Genomic DNA, 21,598 nt, shown 5'->3' with positions numbered 1-21,598 from the left:
GAGCCCGGTTATTTCCATTGATGTGAAGAGATGTCAGTCAGTGCTTACACCCAATAGCGGAGACGCGCCAGCCGAGAGGGTGTTACCCCGGCTGAGTCCGTTACCTTCTCACACCGGCCTCCCCGTCGGAGCAGAACAAAACTCAAAGTAAATGTCCCGCTTCTTGATTTATTGCCATTTTTATCCGAGGGAAGTTGGAGGCGTTTGTGAAGAGGCTCCTGCAGATGGTGTCAGATGTATCGCTGAGAGGGAGGAGGAGACCGCTCGGCCTATCGGCTTGATACCGGAAAGTGGGGATAGGTGTGGTGTTGGAAGGTAGAAGTGGACCAACCCGGGCACTTATTCAATGCAGGACAGTCCCAAGGGGACGAGCGGCCTGCTCCTATTCCTGTTGTCTGTGTGTTTAAAGAGAAGGAATAACCAGAACCTTCCTGGGCCTACAGGATGTCCCAGTGGCTGTTGATAATACAATGTAAACTTACGGTTATTGATACAAACTATATATTTGTATATTGTTAATGACATAAAACTTGTATTTCTATATTGATAGTGAAACAGAACTACATAATTTATGTACCGTGTGTTATCTGAATGAACTTGTCTGTGATGCTGCTACAAGTCAGTCTTTCTCTGCACCTGTTCCTTCCCGTATTTGCGCACTCAGCAATCAATTCCACAGGACCTGATAAAACTCAGTGAGATTTGAGCAGTGATGATCATCTTGGCACCTCGGTAGATCAAATGGAATGAGACAGTACACTGTTAAATTCAGGACCTTTACCAGCGTCCATGAGCACAGGGATCTTGGAGTCCAAGTTCATTGCTCCCTGAAAGAGACAACACAGATGGACAAGGGGGATTAAAAGGGCAAATGGCATTATTAGTCAAGATATTGCATTCAAAATTCCGGAAGTTATGTTGCAGCTTCATAAAACTTGACTTAGGCCACATCTGGACTATTTCATACAGTTCTGGTCGCTTCATAAAAGGAAGGATGTCTGGACTTTGAAGAGTGCGCAGAAGAGGATATTTCCTAGAATAGAGGGCATGAAGTGTAACGAAAAGTTGGTTAAAGATGGAGTTTCTCTGGAGAGGTTCAGTCTGGTTTGAATCTTCATCAAGGTTTATAAGATTATGAGAGGCATATTTAGACAATGGTTAAATGTCTAAGAACAGAGGCCATGCATTTAAGGTGAGAGGGTTAATTTGAAAAGTGGTGTGAGGGGTAACAGTTTCTTGCACAGAGAGTGGTGCGTCGTTGGAACATGCTGCCGGGGGCGATGGGAGTGGCAGATACATGGTGTGGGGCGGGACTTTTAAGAGAGATTTAGATCGCCTCTTGAATGCGTGAAAAATGGAAGGATATGGACATTGTGTCCGCAGAAGAGATTAGTTTCGCTGGCTATTTGATTGCTAATTTGATTGGTTAAGAACAACATTGAGGGCCGAAGGGCCTGTTCCTGTGCTGTACTGTCCTCTGGTCTGTGTCTCTTGTCAAGCGGGTTCAGGGTCACAGAAGCAAAAGGAGTGAGTGGGATCAACAGGTCAGCTGGAGCCCAATGTGGGAGATATGAGAACAGAAATATTGAGTTTCTTTAATAGTGAGGGACTGAGGAGCACTGGGTAGGGAGGGAGATCAAAGGTACGTTGTATTTATTGTAAGAGTTATTGGGTATAAGAATGAAAATGACTTTCATAATTATTTACGTTTTGCCTGCTATTCCTGAAAATGTGTTCAGTACAGTTGTTGCTAACACTGTTCACAAGAATGATCACAGGAATGAAGGGCTTTAACTGTGAGGAGAGTTTGATGGTTCTAGGTCTGTGCTCAGTGGAGTTCAGAGCGACGGGACTGGGTGGGATCTTACTTAAATCTCTGAATGTTGAATAGCCTGAATAGAGTGCACATGGAGAGGATATTTCCATTAGGCAGAGAGTCTGAAATCCGAGGTTGCACCTTCAGAGTAGAGAGACTTTACACCTGAGATGAGAGGAATTTTATCAGCCAATGGATGGTTAATCTGTGGAATTTGTTGCCACACAGGCTGTTGGAGGCGGTCATTGTTATACAGCAGAGACTGTTATGTACTTGATTGTCAGGACATTGAGGGTCTAAGTTGGAACGCAAGAGAATAAGGTTGGATCGGACTGGATGGGTCATATAGTCTTATTATACTCGTTTTACTAATGGTCTTACTGTGAATAGAAGGATATCACCTCCAGATGTTGCGGTGTGAGGGACGATTATATATTTGTTCATTGAGATCATTCTATTTGCATGCGGTGTTCAAATTTCAATGGCGTTTGATTTTAGAAACAGTAAGATCTGATGACTCTTGAAAACTTGTTGCTACGCGATCGTACATGGAAAGTTTAGAAATAGAAACGGGCACAGCGTCGTGTTATAATAGTCCTAAAATTTCCTATTAGTGATCTCCTGATAGTGTTTTCATCAATGTCATGATCAGGAAAATTAATGCTTGGCTGAGAAACTGGTGAAGGGGGCAGGGCTTCCGGTTCCTGGATCACTGGCGCCACTTCTGGGGGAGAGACGACCTGTACTAAAAGGACGGGTTACACCTGAAGCCAAAATATTCGAGTAGGCAGGTTTAATGGAGCTGTTAGGCAGGGTTTAAACTATGTGGCCGTGTGGGGGTGGGGGGAGGCGAACCGGAGTAATAGGGCTGAGGAAGGGGAAAACAAATAAATCGAAGGTAACCTGAAACGGGATTGTAGAAAGGACAGGCAGGAGCTCAGGCTTAATCACAGCCAGAGGCATGAGTTACAGGGTAATAAAGTCGTGGTGCAATTAAAAGAGAAAGCAAAAAATACTGGGCTGTGAGTGTTGTATTTGAACGCACGCAGCACAGGGATTAAAATGGACGATCTTGAAATTCAGCCACAGATTTGCAACTATGACGTTGTGGCCGTCACTGAATCCTGGCTAAAGAATGGCTGCCATTGGGAACTGACCGTCCAAGGATATACCGTGTATCGGAAAGATACTTTATTAGGCAGATATATGGTCATACGGCCCTCTCTATAAGAAATAATATTAAATCATTAGAAAGGGCTGAAATACCATCGGAAGGCGTAGAGTCTATATGGGTTGAGTTAACAAATGGAAAGGGTAAAATTACCCTAATGGCTGTTGTATACCGGCCTCCAAACAGCAGCCGGGATGTGGATTACAAATGACAGCAGGATTAACCTCCAGTTTCAGTCGGTAGTGAAGAAGGCGAATGTAATGTTAGCATTCATTTCTAGAGGTATAGAATATAGGAGCAGGCATGTGATGTTGAGGATCTATAAGGCACTCGTGAAACGACACTTGGAATATAGTGTGCAGTTTTGGGCTCCTTATTTTAGAAAGGAGATGCTGACATTGGAGTGGATTCAGAGAAGACTCACAATAATGATTCCAGGAATGAAAGGGTTACCGTATGAGGAACGCCTGGAAGCTCTTGGGCTGTATTCCCTGGAGATCAGGAGAATGAGGGCCATCTCATTGAAACATTCCGAATGTTATGATGTCTGAGCAGATTAGATATGGCAAAGTTATTTCCCATGGTAGGGGATTCTAGGACAAGAGGGCACAACCTCAGGATTGAAGGACGCCCATTTAGAACTGAGGTATGAAGAATTTACTTTAGTCAAAGGGTGGTAAATCTATTGAATTTGTTGCCACGGGAGGCTGTGGATGCCAAATCATTGGGTGTATTTAAGGCAGTGAGAGATAGGTTGTTGATCAGCCAGGACATTGAAGGGTATGGGGGAGAAGGCAGGGGTGTGAGGATGACTGGAAGAATTAGATCAGTCTATGATTGTTTGGCGGAGCAGACTGGATGGGCCGAATGGCCTACTTCTGCTCCTAAATCTTATGGTCATATATTGAAAATAATCGTCAGATCGAGAAACACTTGTTGAGAGTGTATCCAAACCCAATTGTCATTATTGGCGATCCCCACGGATTTGTTATAGTTGTATGACGTGCCCTCAGCTCCAGTATTGATTGTAAAGGTTGGTGAATTCGATCCCTTATTAGAATTCAGCGAACATGCAATCTTGTAGCAATGAAACTGAGGTCTACCCAAGTGTAATTTCAGTGTAGTTGAGTGGAAAATAATAAAAGATATGACATCCGTCAGTTCCCAGCTATGAACAAAGCACACATATGTAACTGATTCCCTTCACTTTTACCCGCCACCATCCCACTCCGGAGCATAACAGAATCGTAAATACGAAACACAGAACACAACGCAGATAGAGAGTAGATACATCGCTGCTACAGATAGGCTCAGCTTTGATTATACGGTCTTCGATTTGAAGTATCAACATACTGTCTGTCTTGTTCAATAAATCCAGCATTTTGCTTTAGTTATTGCAAATCTGTTTTTGCCAGCTTGCTGTTTTTGATATATGGTGCGTCTACAATGTGTTAAACAAGGTGCCATGTAACTATCTGAAAACAGCCAGATGAATGTGTAAATACATCTTGACCGGAGATTAGGTGATAATAATGATCTTAAAATCTTGCCGGAGAAAATGCCGTGGTTCTGGACAAGATACTGCGATACTATGGGTGGGATTGCATTGTTCAGGATGTCAAATTGTGTTTCTATGTAGACTCAAACCATATATTGCCATAGGTGTCAATGCCAGGCGATGTTAAACAGAAAGGAGACGATGAGAATCAGGTGTGACTGAGAAAAGAGTAAAATTCTGACCCCTCTCCCCTACTACATATATCTCTGACTGTGTTTGGTGACCTGCCGTACAATCTTTATGTTCCAGAAAGAAAGTTGCTGCCCAACAGGGGGTCGATAATTTCTTTAATTTTCCCTATTTTCCTTCACAGATCCGAGCTCAGTGATCACCGACCTCCTGGCAGGCTGGAACGACTCCCAGCTGCTGCATTTGACGGAATTCTACCGGGACAGGCTGGAGCAGGCGATGGAAAGAGGGGTGCACGGAATGAGTCTGGCGTTAACGGCCGAGAATCAGTTCAGCGGAGAGGAACATCGGGTGAGTGGGAGGGAGAATGGGTTTGAAGTTTCGCACATAACAGGACTGATGGAATGGGTGTCGGAAAGCTGACTCGTCGGATGTGGAATTAGATAAAGGAAGAACTGGGAAACAAATACTGTAAATAGAATCACAAACATGTGAATCTGAACCACTGATAGAAAGGGGAGTAAAGACCCTACGGACTGGCGGGTAGCTGTACAATGTTCAGAGTGAGTTCAGCAGAAAACAGCTGTGTGCGATTACAGTATTAAATGGAAATATGACGGGAGGTTTCAGTTTGGGAAGGCTGTACAGTGTGACGGCGGGATGTCAGGGAGAACCGGCTCATCATGAGTGAATGTCACAGGAACCCGAGTGTGTTCTGTTCTGCGTGGAGATGATTGTGTTACAATCTGTAACTCCAAACAGTGTGGATGGGGGAATACTGCCATGTTGTAATGTGTAATCACTGAATAAACCTCCGCTGGAAAAGGAAATGGAAAGGCGACAGGTGTCAGCCGGTAATCCGCTGTCATGTTGGACACATGCGGACTGAAACCACTCTGCACTGCTCACTCTTTTTTGGAAACCTCCTGACTTCTTTCTTCATCTGTGATCGTTATTTTCTGATTTCTGTATACACCGTCAAATCTGGTAAGGAATTATTTATGGATTTGGTGCCACGTCAATTATGCGGTCACAGACCGGCCAGGATCTCATTGACCGGTGGACCAGGTTCACGGTGAATGTCCCTCCGTGTTCTCTGCACTCAGAATGTACAGTCCATGTCCACACAGAATCAGCACCCGCCCGGGTGACTGCTCAGTGTGATCCCGTTACAGCGCATATCACATACTTCTCATTCTCTGTGTGAATCGTTCAGTCCCCAATATGTTCACTGTTACTCTTCACAGAAAATCTCAGATCTTGCTGACCAGGGAGAGCGGGCGAACAGTTCTAAACTCCCTCCTGAGCCTGGTGATGGAGAAAGGCTCCCGCGCCCGGAGGGTGATGTGGGAAAGCTTTGTGAAAATGCGGAATGGTGTCCCAAAGCTGGACAAAATACTGAAGGAAATACAGATATATGGTGAGATAATATCAGAGATTAATTCAAAGTTGGATTGCAACACGTCACAACTTACAATTTTACACAACTCACAATTTTACACAACTCATTTGCTCAATTTGTTTCAATTGAAACAGGTTCTCATCCCTCCTATCGATCAAATCCTGCTCAAGGTTTACTCAAGATTCTCAATGAGCTGAAAGGTAAGTGAACAGGCACTGAATATTGAAGAGTATGACACAGGAACAAGCCATTAGGCAAACAATATTGTGCCGAAACAGCTAAGAAGCAAATCAAACATCCTCAAACACTAATCTCTCTCATTCCGAAACAATGTCCATATGTCTCCATCTTCCTTACATCCATCTGTCTCTCCGAAACTCTCTTAAAAGCTTCGGAGAATTTGCCTCTACCACCTTACCAGGCAGTGCATTGCAGGCATTGACGACTGTCTGACTAAAAAAAACAATCTATCCCTCACATCTCCCTTCACTCTAACCCTTTCTCCTTCAATGTATTCCTTCCGGTAATAGACACATGAACCGCGAGGAACACGATTCTCTCTGTCCACTCTATCTGTGCCTCGCATAATCTTGTCACCCTGTGCCAGAGCTCCCCTCGGCCTCTGATGATCCAGAGAAAACAATTTTATGAAGTCTTTCATAATAGCATATGCCCTCTAAACCAGGCAGCTTCCTGGTAAGCCTTTTCTGCTCCCTCTCTAAAGCCTCAACATCCCTTCTTAGTGGGGCGATCGGAACGGTACGCAATGGCCCAGATGTGGCTGAAGCAGAGTTTATAAAGCTGAAACTTAACCTCTGTTTCACGAACGGTTGTAATATTGGCACCGTGACAGAGAACACAGTGAGACACAGGGAAACATGTCTACTAGAGGGAGAGTTTTCAAAGGACATTGAAAGGACATTGCAGGACATTGGAGGCAGAGAGCTGGCGCGTTTGAGGAAAGTGGTCACACAGCTCTGGGGCCCGCAACTACAGATCCCTCCACTGGAGTCTGGGTAGAGAACAGGGCGATCTAGAAAATGGACAAAATGGATATTTCTTCATACCAAAAAGTCAAATCCTTCTTTTGCCAGCCTCTACCACCTCCTGAACAGTCTCAACCTAAACCATTTTCTAAACTATCTCATTTCCTGCAGAATACTATTTTCTCAGAGTTGGGCGTGCATTGAAGTTCTAGCCACAGAATAGCAATAATAGCTTCATTTTAATCAGAAAATCAGGTAACACTCTAACTGGTCTGTTCAACCCTAAAACAGCCTACGAACCCCACTCTGTTCACATCTTCACTCCCTTAGTGCAAACACTGCTACAGTTATCCAGTTTAATTTCAAACTCAATAATCCTGGGAAGTCCATCAGGAGACAATGTTAGCGAGGCTGAGATGGGGGCAAAACCGTCAGCTCAGTCCATAGAAGCTGAAATTCATGTGTGCCGGTTTTTGTGATGGACACTGTGGAAGGTTGAGAAATGGGATTTAGTACAGATAAACCAAGTGTTGTGGGATTCCGGCAGGGAAGGTGCAAAGGACTGAAAGTACCTATAGATAATATTGCAATTAACTAAATTGAGGCCGTGTAGATGAGAAGCTAACTATATCAGTAAGCACATCGTGTCGGTGAAAACGGAACCCGGGACAGTTCATGGGCTCACGAGACTTTAAGGCTTCATAATCACAGACTGTGTTGGATCACCCAACCCAACATTTAACAGAGGGGAGGGCGAGGGAAGGCAGATACCGCAAAATATATTAATCTTGCATCATCCCATATTACTTCTGATTATTCGAAGGTCTTGAACAGAAACATAAGGAGTCTCGGCAAAAAAAAACAACAACAACAACCCGGTTCAGCGTCTTTCATTTTCAAGAACAAATTCCAAAGATGTTAATTTACATATGGGAGCAGAAATGAGTGAATCAGGAACTTTACAAACTGCTGACGTCTCTGTTACCTCTGTTAGTGCTGTCTCCTGTCCACATTCAGACAATAATCCCCTCATTTCCCTGCACCATGGATTTAGTAAATCTCTGCAAACCTGCAAACTTGTTATTGACTGTGCTTTATGTTGCTTGCCGAAGGAACAGTAACGACAGTGAAATTCCCACACACATTTCTGAATATGAAACCGATTCTCTTCCTGATATTGAAGAACATCATTTCTACCACTGTCACATTTTCTAAAGTAAGATTTCAACAATCGCTGTTTTCCTACGCTCCATATTTCACCCTAATAATTGAATGGAGAGCACACACATCTCTAGCAGGGTCCTGAGATACTGCGACACCCCATACATCCCTGAGGGGTGCTGACACACTGAGATTCCAAACACCCGGGCAGGTTCCTGACACACTGTCAGACGTCACACACTCCTGGCAGAAACCTCCCATACTGGATTGTCAGGAAGTGTATTCATTTCCTTCGATGCTGCCTGACCTGCTGAGATTCTCTAACATTTGGATTTCCAGCGTCGGCAGACTTTCTCGTGTTGACCTTTTCGATAGTCAGTGTTCAGCTGCAGTAACTGTTTCCACACTTTATCCAGACCCTGTCTTACATTGACATCTGCCTTCCCCTAATTTAGGACCTCAATACTCCGGATAGCACCATCCCTTTCCATAACTAAGACAGATGGTCTCAATGTCCAGAATACTCTCCACTGAAATTCCAAACACTGTCCAGCTGCAGTATCTCCTGCCTAGTCCGGACGAAGGAAGATACAGGTTAGGCTCATAAACCTGATTGAAAGGCCGGCGGGGCCGGGTAAATGAACATGATCAGATGGTTGTGTCTGAAGTGGTTAGTTCAGTGGAGAGAGTGTTGTGGGTCAGGTAGTTGGACCTTGACAGTGGATCAGCACATGGAAGTGTGATGTTGTGGCCTTTATGAAGACTTGTTTGAGGAAGGGACATAACTGCTATCTCGATATTCCAGAGTTGTGATATTTCAGATTTGAGAAGGGAGGTAATACAGTTCCAGAGGTTTATTTACTGATCTGGGTAATTTCACAGCTTCGCTCAGAGAGGATATACTGGGGAGTTCAAGCACTGAGGCAAAATGGGGACTCAACAACAAGACAGATACAATCACTGATGGGATTTTACTAAACATCCCCCACTAGTCATCAAGAGATAGAGGAACTGATGTGTAGGCAAATTCTGGAACGATGCAAAAGCAGCAAGTTCGTTGTAGGGGGGTAATTTTAACTTTCCCTGTGTGGCTGATGGCCTAACATATTCTGTCACACCTCTTCACTGCAAGAATATTTTCGGAATCTCCGATGGCGCTATGTACTCGGGGAATAATGTGTGTGATGTCCGAACTAGAGGAGAGACCGCACTGCAGCTGGTATTGGGATGTAAGCCTCAAGATACTCAGGTTTCAGTGGGAGAGCCTGTGGGGACAGTGAACACAACGCCTGTTCTCAGATGTTTATGAATAAGGAGAGGTCTACCAATAATCCGGTACAGGTTGTGGGAAACATAAACTGGGGCAGCCAGATTAAATGGCAAAGGGTTAGACTGGGAGCAGCTGTTGTTGGGCAAACCCCCTGTCACCAGGTTCAGATATGGTCCAAGTGCGGAATGAGAGACACTGAAGCAGCTCGGTTCACAGACTTTAATGCGAACTGTGTTAAAGGGAAAATAAATCAATAAACGCCTGGCCATACAGGGCCATTAACTAAAACTTTCAAATGGAAAACGAAGGTTACACTGCGGTTGAAAAGAACAACTAAGAATAAAACGAACACCACCAGTCTTCAGAGTCAGTTGACTCGACGGTCCAATTTCTCAGGCAAGCCGGGATGCAGGCAGCGAAGCGTTGCTGTGTCCAAGTCTCGACAAACACTATGACGGAATGAATAGAGTTAAATACTATCACAACCAAATAATAATTAGCTGACACGTGCATTTTTACAAGCGCAATTGCAGAATCTGATGCGCTGCCGAATCCGTGGTTGTGATACCCCCATCAGGAATGTGGGATCGACTAAATATCAGCTGATCAGAATTTGGGTCCGGGATTAAAGGAGATTAAAGTCAACGACGGCAACACCGTCGAGAGAGGTTGTAAATTTAGTCCGAAAGGGAAACATAAGATTTATGATGCTGAAATGAGACACTGAGCTGTGGAGAGTGAAGAGAGTGAAAGACTCCATCAGGATATACATCGGGAAATATCAAATTGGATTTAATCCGAAGAAGTGTGAGTTGTTGCAATTCAGGTGATCAAATATATGGGGGAAATATAGAGTCAGGATCACGACCCTTACATCATTCATGTCTGGAGGGATCTTGATGTCCATGTCCATAGTTCCCTAGATGTGAATCTTGATGCCGCAGCTGGATAAGACTTCAGTTTGGCTGCATTTGGAGCATTGGTGCAATTCTGTCCCCCATTACAGGAAAGATGAGAAGACCTCAGTGGGTGCTGAAGAGATTTGCCGCTCAGATTCTAGATTAGTTTAGATAGACTTTAAAGAGTGGTTAGACAGACTTAGATTATTTTATTTTAAGTGTGTAGTGTTGAAGGGAGACCATATATTGGGTTATAACATTGAGAGGTGAAGATAGTCAGAGTCTTCCCTGTGTAGATATATCAGATAATAGAGGTTATTGATTTGGGGTGAGATGGGTGAAAGAAATCCAGTACATTGTCTTTTACACAGAGTGATGGGTGCCTGCAATATGCTGCCGGGGATGGTGATGCCGCCAGATGTTAATATTGTAGCCAGGCTCGTTAACAATCAGGGAATGAGAGGAATAATTACCACTGGAATGAGTTTGATGTGGCATCATGATGGCACCAACGTTATGAGCCGAAGGGCCTATTCTTGTGCTGTTGTATGTACCATGCAGATCCTGTCACAGCTGAAATCCTGTAACACCTGCTACCGAAATTCCTCGATCAATGCTCTCTTCTTCACCACCCGACCTGTAATCAGCATGGTTTTCAAACTTGTATTTCAAGTCACAGACCGGTAGCATCTCCCCTTTCTCCCCTTTCCACAGACGTTGTCTGACCTGTACTCACATCTACACTCCTGTCCTTCTACAGCTGTGCTGCAGAGGACAGGCCAACATGCTGCGTAACTGTGGCGAACTGGAAGGCTCTACAACGGGTCGTCAAAACTGCCCAACACATCACCGGCACCCCCAGCCTACCTTCCATCAGGGACGTATATACAGGAAGGCTCCGGAAAAGGGCCAGCAGCATCAGTAAGGATCCCACCTATCCTGTCTGTGGGCTGTTTGCCCCCTCCCATGAAGGAGGAAGCTACGTACCATCCCCAGTAGGACCACCAGACTCAAAATCAATTACTTTCCTCAAGCAGTAAGACTGATCAACACTTTTAATGACTATGCCACCCCTCCACAACTAACAACCCCCACCCCACCACCAGCACGGTTTTAAAATTTTCGGTCAGAACCACCTGAGGTCAGAGTGACTCCTGTATCGTATGTATCTGTTGTGTTTTTCATTCCGTTCTTTATCTGAGTTTTTTTTTGTGCTACATCAGATACGAAATAACAATTATTTCCTTCTGCTTTACACTTGTGTATCTTGAATCTGTTGAGTATTTACAAAACATACTCTTTAAGAGACACGAGACTGCATATCTGCCGTCTCAAACTATCTTGTGGAGGAACTCAGTGAGCGGAGCAGCATCTGTGATGATGGAAGGGGGGATTATCTGCGTTTTGTGTCAAAATGCTGACTGTCTCAATCTCCTGAACAAGACAGTGCCATTTTCTCTCCCAACCACCCAGCCACAGTGCACGTGTTGATCAACAAAGATACTTTGAATTTGAATCAGTAATGGTGGGAGGAGAGGGGAAGCTGTGTTTCCCCGACCTGTTCCTTTGACAGAATGCTTTTCTCCATCTCTATGCGCCACCTCAACACTGGCCTTTCAAAGTTCTTCCATAAGAACAATAATATCTGCGGCAGTAGTGGGACGGGGTCCAGTACGTAAACTATTAGGGAAATACTGACCTCCACAGCACAATTAATGTAGAAATGTGATGATATGGTGTTTATCTAGACCAGGTCTCTCTGTCCAGTCAGGGGTCTGTTAATGGAATTTACTTTACTGTACGAACGTCCATTGATGAATCCAATTAATACAATAGTTTTGAGCTAACTTTTGTGTGCTTAAATACTGAGTTGAGACATCTAACAGTTTGACCACTGTCTGTTCCCATGGAAGATGTTCAACAGAAACACAAGGAGACTCTGCGGACACAAACTGAGACACTGAGAGTGAACACGATCCTGATGAGGGAGAAGGTGAAGGTTTTCCAGCTGGTTGATCGATACGCTGAGCTTACGGTCATTTCTACTGTCCGAGATCGGAGACTGGTGGAACATGAGCTGCTGGCGAGAGGCAGAGACCACGAGGAGTGGAGAGAAAAACATCTCCGCAGAGAGCTGGAAAAACTCCGGACTGATCAGTTCTTCCAGAGCAGCTTTTCCTGGAGTAAATCCAAATCTGGGAGTTCGGCAGCAGTGGCCGGAGTCCCGGGGATCGGGAAAACAACAATGGTACAAAAGATTATTTATGACTGGGCCACGGGGAAAATATATCAAAAGTTCCATTTTGTCTTCAGTTTCCAATTCCGGAATTTAAACTCCATTAACTGCAGAATAAACCTGAAAGAACTGATTCTGGATCAGTATCCATACTTTCAGAATATCCTGAGAGAGGTTTGGAAGAACCCAGAGGGATTGCTGTTTATATTCGATGGTTTGGATGAATTCAATGACAAAATTAATTTTGCTCACTGTCGGAGAGACTCAGAACCTCAGTCCACATGCACAGATCCTGAATTCAAGTGCAAGGTGTCTGACATTGTGTACAGTTTAATCCAGCACAAGCTGCTGCCAGGGTGTTCAGTGCTGGTGACAACCCGTCCCACTGCGTTACATTTATTGGAAAAGGCAGATATCGGTATCTGGGCTGAAATCTTGGGATTTGTTAGTGAGGAACGGAAAGAATATTTCTTCAGGCACTTTGAAGATCAGATGGTGGCGGCAGCTGTTTTCAAATACGTGGAGGAGAACGAGATCCTGTACACCATGAGCTACAACCCCTCCTACTGCTGGATCCTCGCGCTGGCACTGGGCCCCTTCTTCACACAAAGAGTCAGGGACCCGCAGCGAGTTCCCAAGACCATCACCCAACTGTACTCCTACTATATTTACAACATCCTGAAAAACCACGGCCGTGAGATTGAGAACCCCCGTGATGTGTTACTCAGGGTTGGTCAGATGGCCTTCAGAGGAGTTTTCGATAAGAAGATTGTGTTTACAGATGGAGATTTGATCAACTACAATCTGCAGCATTCCCAATTCCTGTCCGGCTTCCTGATGGAGCTTTTGGAAAGAGACGATTCGGCCCGCAGCGTGGTGTACACATTCCCACACCTCACCATCCAAGAGTTTGTTGCTGCAGTCGCACTATTTCTGAATCCACATCCCGGGAATATCCTGAAATCCCTCACTGAAGCCCACAACACGACAGATGGGCGATTTGATGTTTATCTCCGTTTTGTTGCTGGTCTGTCCTCCCCAATGACAGCTCGGGGCCTGGAGGAGTTTCTGGGTCCATTTCCTCATGAAACAACCTGCCGGGTGATTGACTGGGTGAAGGAGCAGGTTAAACGCCAGAGTGGAAACACAGAGAGTGCAGCTGGTAAAAGGAGCCTCCTGAACACATTGCACTACCTATTTGAGTCTCAGAATAGCGGGCTGGCTCAGGCCGCACTGGGATCTGTGGAAACACTTTCATTCTGTGGTATGACGCTGACCCCGATTGACTGCGCAGTCCTGTCTCATGCCATCGGACTCTGTGATACAATAAAACACCTCGCCCTAGGGAACTGCCAGATTCAGTGTGAAGGAATCCAGCGGCTGGGACCCGGGCTGCACAAATGCCAAAAGTTGAGGTAACTTGATTTATCTCTCTCTCTGAACTGTGGAACTGTTCCATTGTGTTGTTTCAATGTGACTGAATTTAGGCAAAATTGGAGTAAATCAGATTGTGAAGAATTGTGAAAAAATACCCATGTGATCAGTCAGTAATCAACAAGGAAGGGAGGGTTCTGTGGTTCCTTGTGAAGGTATGCTGGGGATGTCATCAGATAAGTGAACAACGGCCATTGGTTTAATGGTAGTAAATCACAGGAATGACCGTGTTTCTCACTGCCTGTGACACGTCCATTGACAATGTTCCTTCTCATGTTACTGACACCCAGACTGACACTGACTCCAACGGGTGGATCAGAGCTTCACACGCCCTTCCCGGTGACGGACAGGAAAGAATCTCCTACATTAAAACATTTGATTGATCTATGGAATAAGATAAACGTTGATAATTAAATAAAGAAATCTTTATTAGCAATGAGACCTTTGATTCAAAACAGGCTTATTCCTTTTACAATGGATAATCAACTTTTATGTAATTGGAACCAACAAGGGATTAGATCTATAGGAGACTGTTATGAACGATGTATATTGATGTCATTTGAGCAATTAATGAATAAATATAAAATAACAAATAACACTTTATTTTGTTACATTCAAGTAAGGGCTTATTGAAAGACAAACTGGATCAAACAATGTTTTTGCCAAAACCCAATGAAATTGAAATTTTAATTCAATAAGGAAAAGTTTAAAAAAATATTTTTTATGTATAATTTCATTCAAAAACAGACAATTTAACAAGAAATCCACAAGTCAAAACAAAAATGGGAAACATATCTGAATACCAATATTGATGAAACAAATTGATCAAGACTGTGTCTTGACAGTATGACAAATGCAATAAACGTACGACTTAGAATAGTACAATATTATTTTTTACACCAATTATATATTACACCGCAAAAAATAAATAGATTAAATTCAAACTTATCTGATCAATGTTTTCGGTGTGATCAAGAAATTGGTACTTTCTTACATTCTTTCTTGAATTATGTTCTATAATTCAACATTTTTGGATAAATTTAAGAGTTTTATTGGAACAAATTACTGGAAGTCAACTTCCACATAACGCTATATTATTTCTATTAGGTGATATTGAAGAGATAAAACCGAAACTTAAACTGAATAAATAACACAAAAAAATTATAAAAAAATCATTGGCAGTAGCCAAGAAAGCCATAGCAGTTACTTGGAAATCGGATTCGTATTTAAGTATGGATCGTTGGAATAATAAAATTTCTAGTTGTATGCCACTCGAAAAAGATTACTTATAGTTTAAGAGATAAATATGATACATTTTTGAATATTTGGCGCCCTTATTTACAAAAGATAGGATGGCATATTTAGTTGCTCCGATGATAAAGATGTTGGTCCCTTGGGGAAAGTAATAAATATACTAAATTATTTTGAATCCCATGGAGCATGTGGAAACCCTTCCAATATCCAGGCAGTTCTTCTTTCTTCTTTTTCAGGTAGGGGTATATATCGGGGAGAAGGTTTAAGGGGATGGGGGAGGGTATATATTATCATTCTATGTAATCATTTCGAAAACTCAATAAAATTATATTAATAAAGAAACCGTCCGCAGTCCGAGTGAGAAGAAAATAAATACCATTGTGAGATTGTCCTACCCTACCCTTCCCCGTGTGCCACTATCTCCATCATATCATACCACCTGCAGGACTGTGCTCACTACCCAGCTCCCATATTGGTTTTGTCCTCTCCCGATTATCGGCCCTAACTTAGGCCTTCCCCTCACATGCGAACTATTTCCGCATCCTTTCCTCCTGTGGGGATCTCTCCTTCCTATCCCCCTTTGTTCCTCTGGGATCTCTCTTCCCGATCCCCATTCTCCTTTCGTATCTCTATTTCTCCCCCCCCCCACCTTCCTCCTGTGGGATCTCTCTTTCCTGTCACCCTTCCTCCTGTGGGATCTCTCTTTCCTGTCACCCTTCCTCCTGTCGAATCTCTCTACCCCATCCCTCTTCTTCCTGTGGATCTGTCCTCCCCATCCCTCTTCCTACTATGTGATCTCTCTTCCCCATCCCCCTTCCTCCTGTGGGGTTTCTCTTCCAGTGGACATTTTCCCAACCACAACTCCTCCTCACTGTGGGACGTTCTCCCAACCTTCAAACCTGCGCTTCCGACCCTCTCACCTCAGGAACGTTTTTCTAACCATCGGGAATGAGAAGGAATACTTGCAGTTTACAGGGTCAAGTCGACAGACTAAATTACTGGTATTCGGTGAACACGCTGGAGCTGGACAGTGAGGGACATTGGCAGTGATGGGAACTCCCATCTGTGATTCACTGAAGGGTTTAATGTTTCCTGAAATATCCTCAGAAACACGGTTTGAATCACTTTGTTCATCAATTTGTCTGTTTGTGTTTAGACTTGGGGGGAATGACCTGGCAGATTCAGGAGTGAAACTGGTGTTTGCGGCTCTGAGAAACCCCGAGTGTAAAATACAGAAACTGCAGTAAGTATCAAACTGTGGGAGATGGTGTTTACAGTAACTGGGTGTCTGACACTGAACATTAATGTGATGTGTCATTGTGTTACTGTTGAACACTAGGGATTTGCAATGTCTCCTGTCTCTCTGTGCCTTCACTCTCACTCTGTCTCATCTCCAGGCTGGAGAGAGTTGGTCTCACAGATTCTGGTGTCGAGGATCTCGCCTCCGCTGTCAGTACAAACCGATCACTGACGGAGCTGAGCCTGGGATCAAACACACTCACAGACGTATCCGTCCCCGCTCTCCACCGCCTCATAATGACCCTCCCGAGTCTGGAGTGGATCCAGTGAGTGTTTGTATTGATGGTCAATGTTTTAAATTTATCAAAATCGCCGTTTTCTGGTGATGTTTGTCTGCGACTGCTGTTTAAATATTAACCGCAGTCCCGTATTGCTGACACTGTTGTGTAATCTTTATGTCATCTTTATTCTTCCATCTATTTCAGGCTGACGGGGAATCGGTTCAGTGAGACCGGGAAAAAGGAACTGAGATCTCTGCAGGAATCCAGACCCGGATTGTCAGCGAGTCAGTGAGTGTATGAACAGTTGAATGTGTGAATATCTCCGCCCGAGGGATGGGGACATTTTGGTCGATTCCTCGCCCTCCCCTTAAACCAACGCTCTCCAGGTTTAATTCCGAACCGTTCTAACGGAACTGGCTCCGGTCTAACGCTCTGTGACCATGTCGCGGTGACGTTATTTCACCACACTTTCAGCAGCGCTGCTACCGCTGGGTGACAGGATTCTGGAGCTCCTCCAAGTGGATCACGTGGGATTACACAGGCAAAGAGAACCCGGGGGCTGGGGCTCAGTCTTCGACACCCATGGCCTGGGGTGGGATTATCGGGGGAGAGAATCATTTTTCTCCCTTTGCTGCGGATGGTGCATTCGGTAGACTGGCTGATATAATAATGTTAGACAGGGAAACACCTTGGTAGAGACGCTGGATCTGCAGTTACTTAACACATGGCCCTGAAGTGTGATTTTATAATCATCGGTTCCCCGATGCAGTGTGACGGTGAGAAACTGGACTGATTATTCAAATTGTCTCGCTTTGTCACTGATCAGTTAATTGTGTGTGACTCCGAGTGAATCGGGAGTAGTTTATTTATTTGTTTATTCATACACGCCATCAGCTCACAAATTGTCTAATTTAATTTATATTTTGTCATAATTAAAATTAATAAACCTCTTTAACTTCCTGCCTTGGTTTCGGACTTAAGTCTCATTTGAGGTTTCTGCTGCCCTACGCACCCTGTGCACTGCAACAGTGGGTCGGAACTCCTCACACTGACACAGCAGCGTCTCAGCCCCAGGCTGAGGGATATCGGACTTGCAGAGTCTGGGGCCCAGGATCTCATCTCCATCCAATCCCCACCGTGGCTAACTGACCCCGCCCCCGCACACACCCCTGGCCCCCGCAAACAGTTCAAATCGATTATAATATCAGACGTGAATCTACTGAGGTCCCGAGTACAAAAGGGGTGGGGGATGGAATACTGGCCTGAAGTACGGAGAGAAGCTCCCTCCACCGCGTCCCGTCACACACTCCCGGGGTCAGACACACTCTGAATCTCCCTCCACTCCGTCCCATCATACACTCCAGGGGTCAGACACAGACAGAAGCACCCTCCACACCATCCCGTCACACACTCCCGGGGTCAGGCACACAGTGAATCTCACTCCACACCGTTCTATCACACACTCCCCGGATGAACCACAGAGTGAAGCTCCCTCTGCGCCGTCCCACCACACACTCTCTGGTCAGGCACAGAGTGAAGCTCTCCGCATCGTCCCATCCCACATTCCTGGGACAGACACGGAGGAAAGGTCTCTGCAGTGTGAGCTGTATCAGCTAAGATCTCGAGTTGAAAGAGTTTACAGAGGAGACTCGCATTGCGTTCAACTTGGGACTGTCCCAATCACATTTGATTTCTAGGATCGAGAAGTAGCCCAGGATGAAATCAAAGATGAGGACAATTTTGCAAATACGAGACCCTACACCTCGCCGTCCTCTCCCACCGTCTGCACTCCTAACGGGAAGTCGCTCCTTCTCATCCACTCACACGGGCCGCGCTCCCAATCAATCGCCACCCCTTCCAATTCACCCCAATCATCCGCATTTTTAACGGGACGCACTCCTTCCATTTGCTCCAATCGCCCGAAATTCCAATGGAATCACATCCCTTCCCATTCACTTAGATTGATTTCCGCCCACAGGGGCCCCGCTCCTTGCATTCACAACCTCAGTCCGCACTCCAAATAGACGTTACACTTTCCCAGTTACTGCCACCGTCCCAATTCCCAATGGACTCCTCCCCTTCTCATTCACGCCAACTGTCCGCACAGCTTCCTAGTCACCCCCATCGTCTGAACTCCCAATGGACCCCACTCTTTCCTGTTCTCTCCAACCGTACGACCGCTTCCTATTCACTCCCACCATCCGCCTCCCGAAGTGACTCCTTCCAGTACATGTCTAACCGGACTGGGATCCTGGAAATTGTCGGGACGCCCGAAATCCGTGTTTTACAGAACTCAGGGCTGCGTTTCCGGAATTTGACTAGAACACCGATAGGTTTATTAGTCACAAGGTAAGTCGAATGACGTGTGAGTGTTGACGACTTTGTAAAACTGACGGGGCTCCTGGCGCAAAAGGTGGATGTGATCGGACTTCAGGAACTTCGACGTGCCTTACTGAGGATGGTGGGCGGTGGCTAATAGCGGTTTATGGTTTCTAGGAGATACATTGCTCCCGGTTCTCGGTGTCCACATAGCACTCCAGAAGTTATACAGGGTACGGTTCCCGATCTCTGTCTCCACACCGAGGGGGTTACCGCTCACGGCTTCGGGTCTCTGTATCTATACCAGGAATTGTATCGCACACGTTTCCTAGTCTCTGTATCCTCCTCTCTCCACGGATCTCGGAGTAATAACGCACAGGATCTGGAGATGAGCATGTAGGAACGGTCTGTATTGTTTCCGATATATTTATTATTTATGATAAACAGTCTGCACAATCGATTGGAGGGTGGTCCAGAGCGTCTGTCCTGCGAGGGTCTCTGAATGAAAATGATGACTAGGGAGGGAACGACAGAAGGATTTAGAAAGGTCACCAGGGAGGGAGTGAAAGGTTGACTGAAAATGGTCTCCAGGGAGAAAGTGACGGGTTGAGTTAAAATGGCCGCCACGAGGGGGCGATGGGAGGGGTTAAGATGGCCGCGGTAACCTTGATTTCATGGCCAGCAGCGAGGGATTGTTTGTCAAGAGATTGGGAGTGACAGGCAGAGTTAAAATGACCGACAGAATGGGGATGACGAACATGATCACCAGGGAGGGTGTTAAGTGCTGACTGAAAATAGGATTCGGGATTAAAGCCATAATATAAAATTATCACCAGGAAGAGAGTGAGGCGCCAACATAACATTGTCACCAGGGAGGGAGTAACACACTGACAAGTTAGAGGGAGTGACGGCCAGAGCTGAAATAGTCCCTGATGCCTTTGCCACAATGGCCAACAGGGCGGGAGAGACGCATCGGGTGAAATGGCCAAAATGGAGACAGTGGCACCTTGAGAAAAGAGAGGGGGTAATGGGTCGATGTTAAATAATCTATTGCTCTGACATAAAATGACCGCTGCTTCGTTTAAAATGACTGACCGGGCAGTTTAGGGTTAGTGATAACATGTTTAAAGTGAGCGCCGGGAAGGTGGGGGGAGGGGGGTGGAGACGCCAATTGAAAACGGCCGTCACCATCGTTAATTTTGTTAAGAAAAAGGGAGAGATGTGGTAACTGAAGGAGACTCCATTCGGCTGGGTTGAAATGTGCACCAAGGAGGGAGCGACACCTTAGTTAAAGTGATCGGCAGAGAAGGAGTGAAGGACACGTTGACTTGAAATTGCCAACGCTTCACTTGTAATGTCTGCTGGGAAGAGAGTGACGGCTTGGTAGAAGTGAGCACAAGACAGGGAGGAACGCGCTGATTTAAAATGGGCGAATCACTGGTTAATGTGGCCGCCAGGGATGGAGTAAGACACCGCCTTACGATGGCCACTGTCGGACACAGAATCTATGACGAAGGAACATGCGGTGTCCATGGAAACAATCATTGGATTTGAGTGTGTAATTCATTGTAATAACAGTATTTTAAGTTGTGTTTTATATAGTATAGGGAATTGTATATATGTTTTAATTCTAATAATTTTGTCATTGAATAAACTATTGTATATATCTCAGATATTCACACATATATGTACATGAGGGTTTGAGGGAGGAGGGGAAAGGGGGAGGTAGGGTTTGGGACGCTGATAGGACGGAGAAGGGAGCGACTCACTCAACGATGGAGGGAAGGGATCGGCTGGAGGAGGGAAATTTCCCATCAGAAAATGTTCACCACCCAGTATGTGGTGGATGGCAGGAGAAGGGGCAAGGGGACAGAGAGAAGAGGCTGTCCGGAGTGATGGGGTGAGTCGAGGAGCGACTCACTGCGTAACAGGGAGAAAGAGCCCGATGAGGATAACCGAATATTGGCATCGTAAACTGGCAGCCAACCAGCATAACATGCAGAGCATCGAGGTGGTGGGGAGAGGAAAGTGAGGGGAGGGAGGAAGGTGTTTGCGAGTGATGCGATGGGAAAGGGGTTGACAAGATGGTGAGTGTGAGGGAGTGACACACATCGTAGTGGAGGAAATGGAAGGGAGGGTCACACACTGTCATAAAATGGCTGTCGGCAGAAGCTTAAATGGAGAGTCAGGAGAGCGGACACCGAGGGAAAGGAGAGGAGTGATGAGGAGTTGAGATTGAATAAACAGGGAGGGAAGTGAGTAATAGGTGAAGAAAAGGATGTGCGTCATTCTATGATGCTTGGAGAGCAGTTCTCAATGGTAACCATCACAAGATGGCCGCCGGCCAGGGTGAAATGTGCGGTGATAGAGGAGAGAGCGATGTACCAGAGAGCATAATGCTTCAGGAGTGACAGGATGCCGAGGATGGGACAGGGCAACTTGT

At 45.3% G+C, this 21,598-nt stretch overlaps 1 protein-coding gene across 1 annotated transcript in view; it reads left to right on the top strand.

Annotated features, from left to right (window-relative positions):
* LOC134342006 (NACHT, LRR and PYD domains-containing protein 3-like) overlaps nt 1-17,817 on the top strand; it is a 50,343-nt gene extending 32,526 nt beyond the window's left edge. Inside the window, 8 exon segments of the mRNA XM_063039945.1 lie at nt 4,859-5,025; nt 5,922-5,972; nt 5,974-6,094; nt 6,211-6,276; nt 12,306-14,043; nt 16,473-16,559; nt 16,714-16,881; nt 17,041-17,817. Of these exon segments, the coding sequence (XP_062896015.1) occupies nt 4,859-5,025; nt 5,922-5,972; nt 5,974-6,094; nt 6,211-6,276; nt 12,306-14,043; nt 16,473-16,559; nt 16,714-16,881; nt 17,041-17,128 (2,486 nt within the window). The 3' untranslated portion in view covers nt 17,129-17,817.
* The last annotated feature ends 3,781 nt before the right edge of the window (nt 17,818-21,598 follow it).

Source organism: Mobula hypostoma, unplaced genomic scaffold, assembly GCF_963921235.1.
Source record: "Mobula hypostoma unplaced genomic scaffold, sMobHyp1.1 scaffold_94, whole genome shotgun sequence".
NCBI lineage: Eukaryota > Metazoa > Chordata > Chondrichthyes > Myliobatiformes > Myliobatidae > Mobula > Mobula hypostoma.
Note: the sequence above shows the minus strand (reverse complement) of the source record. Positions and strands in the feature narration are given on the sequence as shown.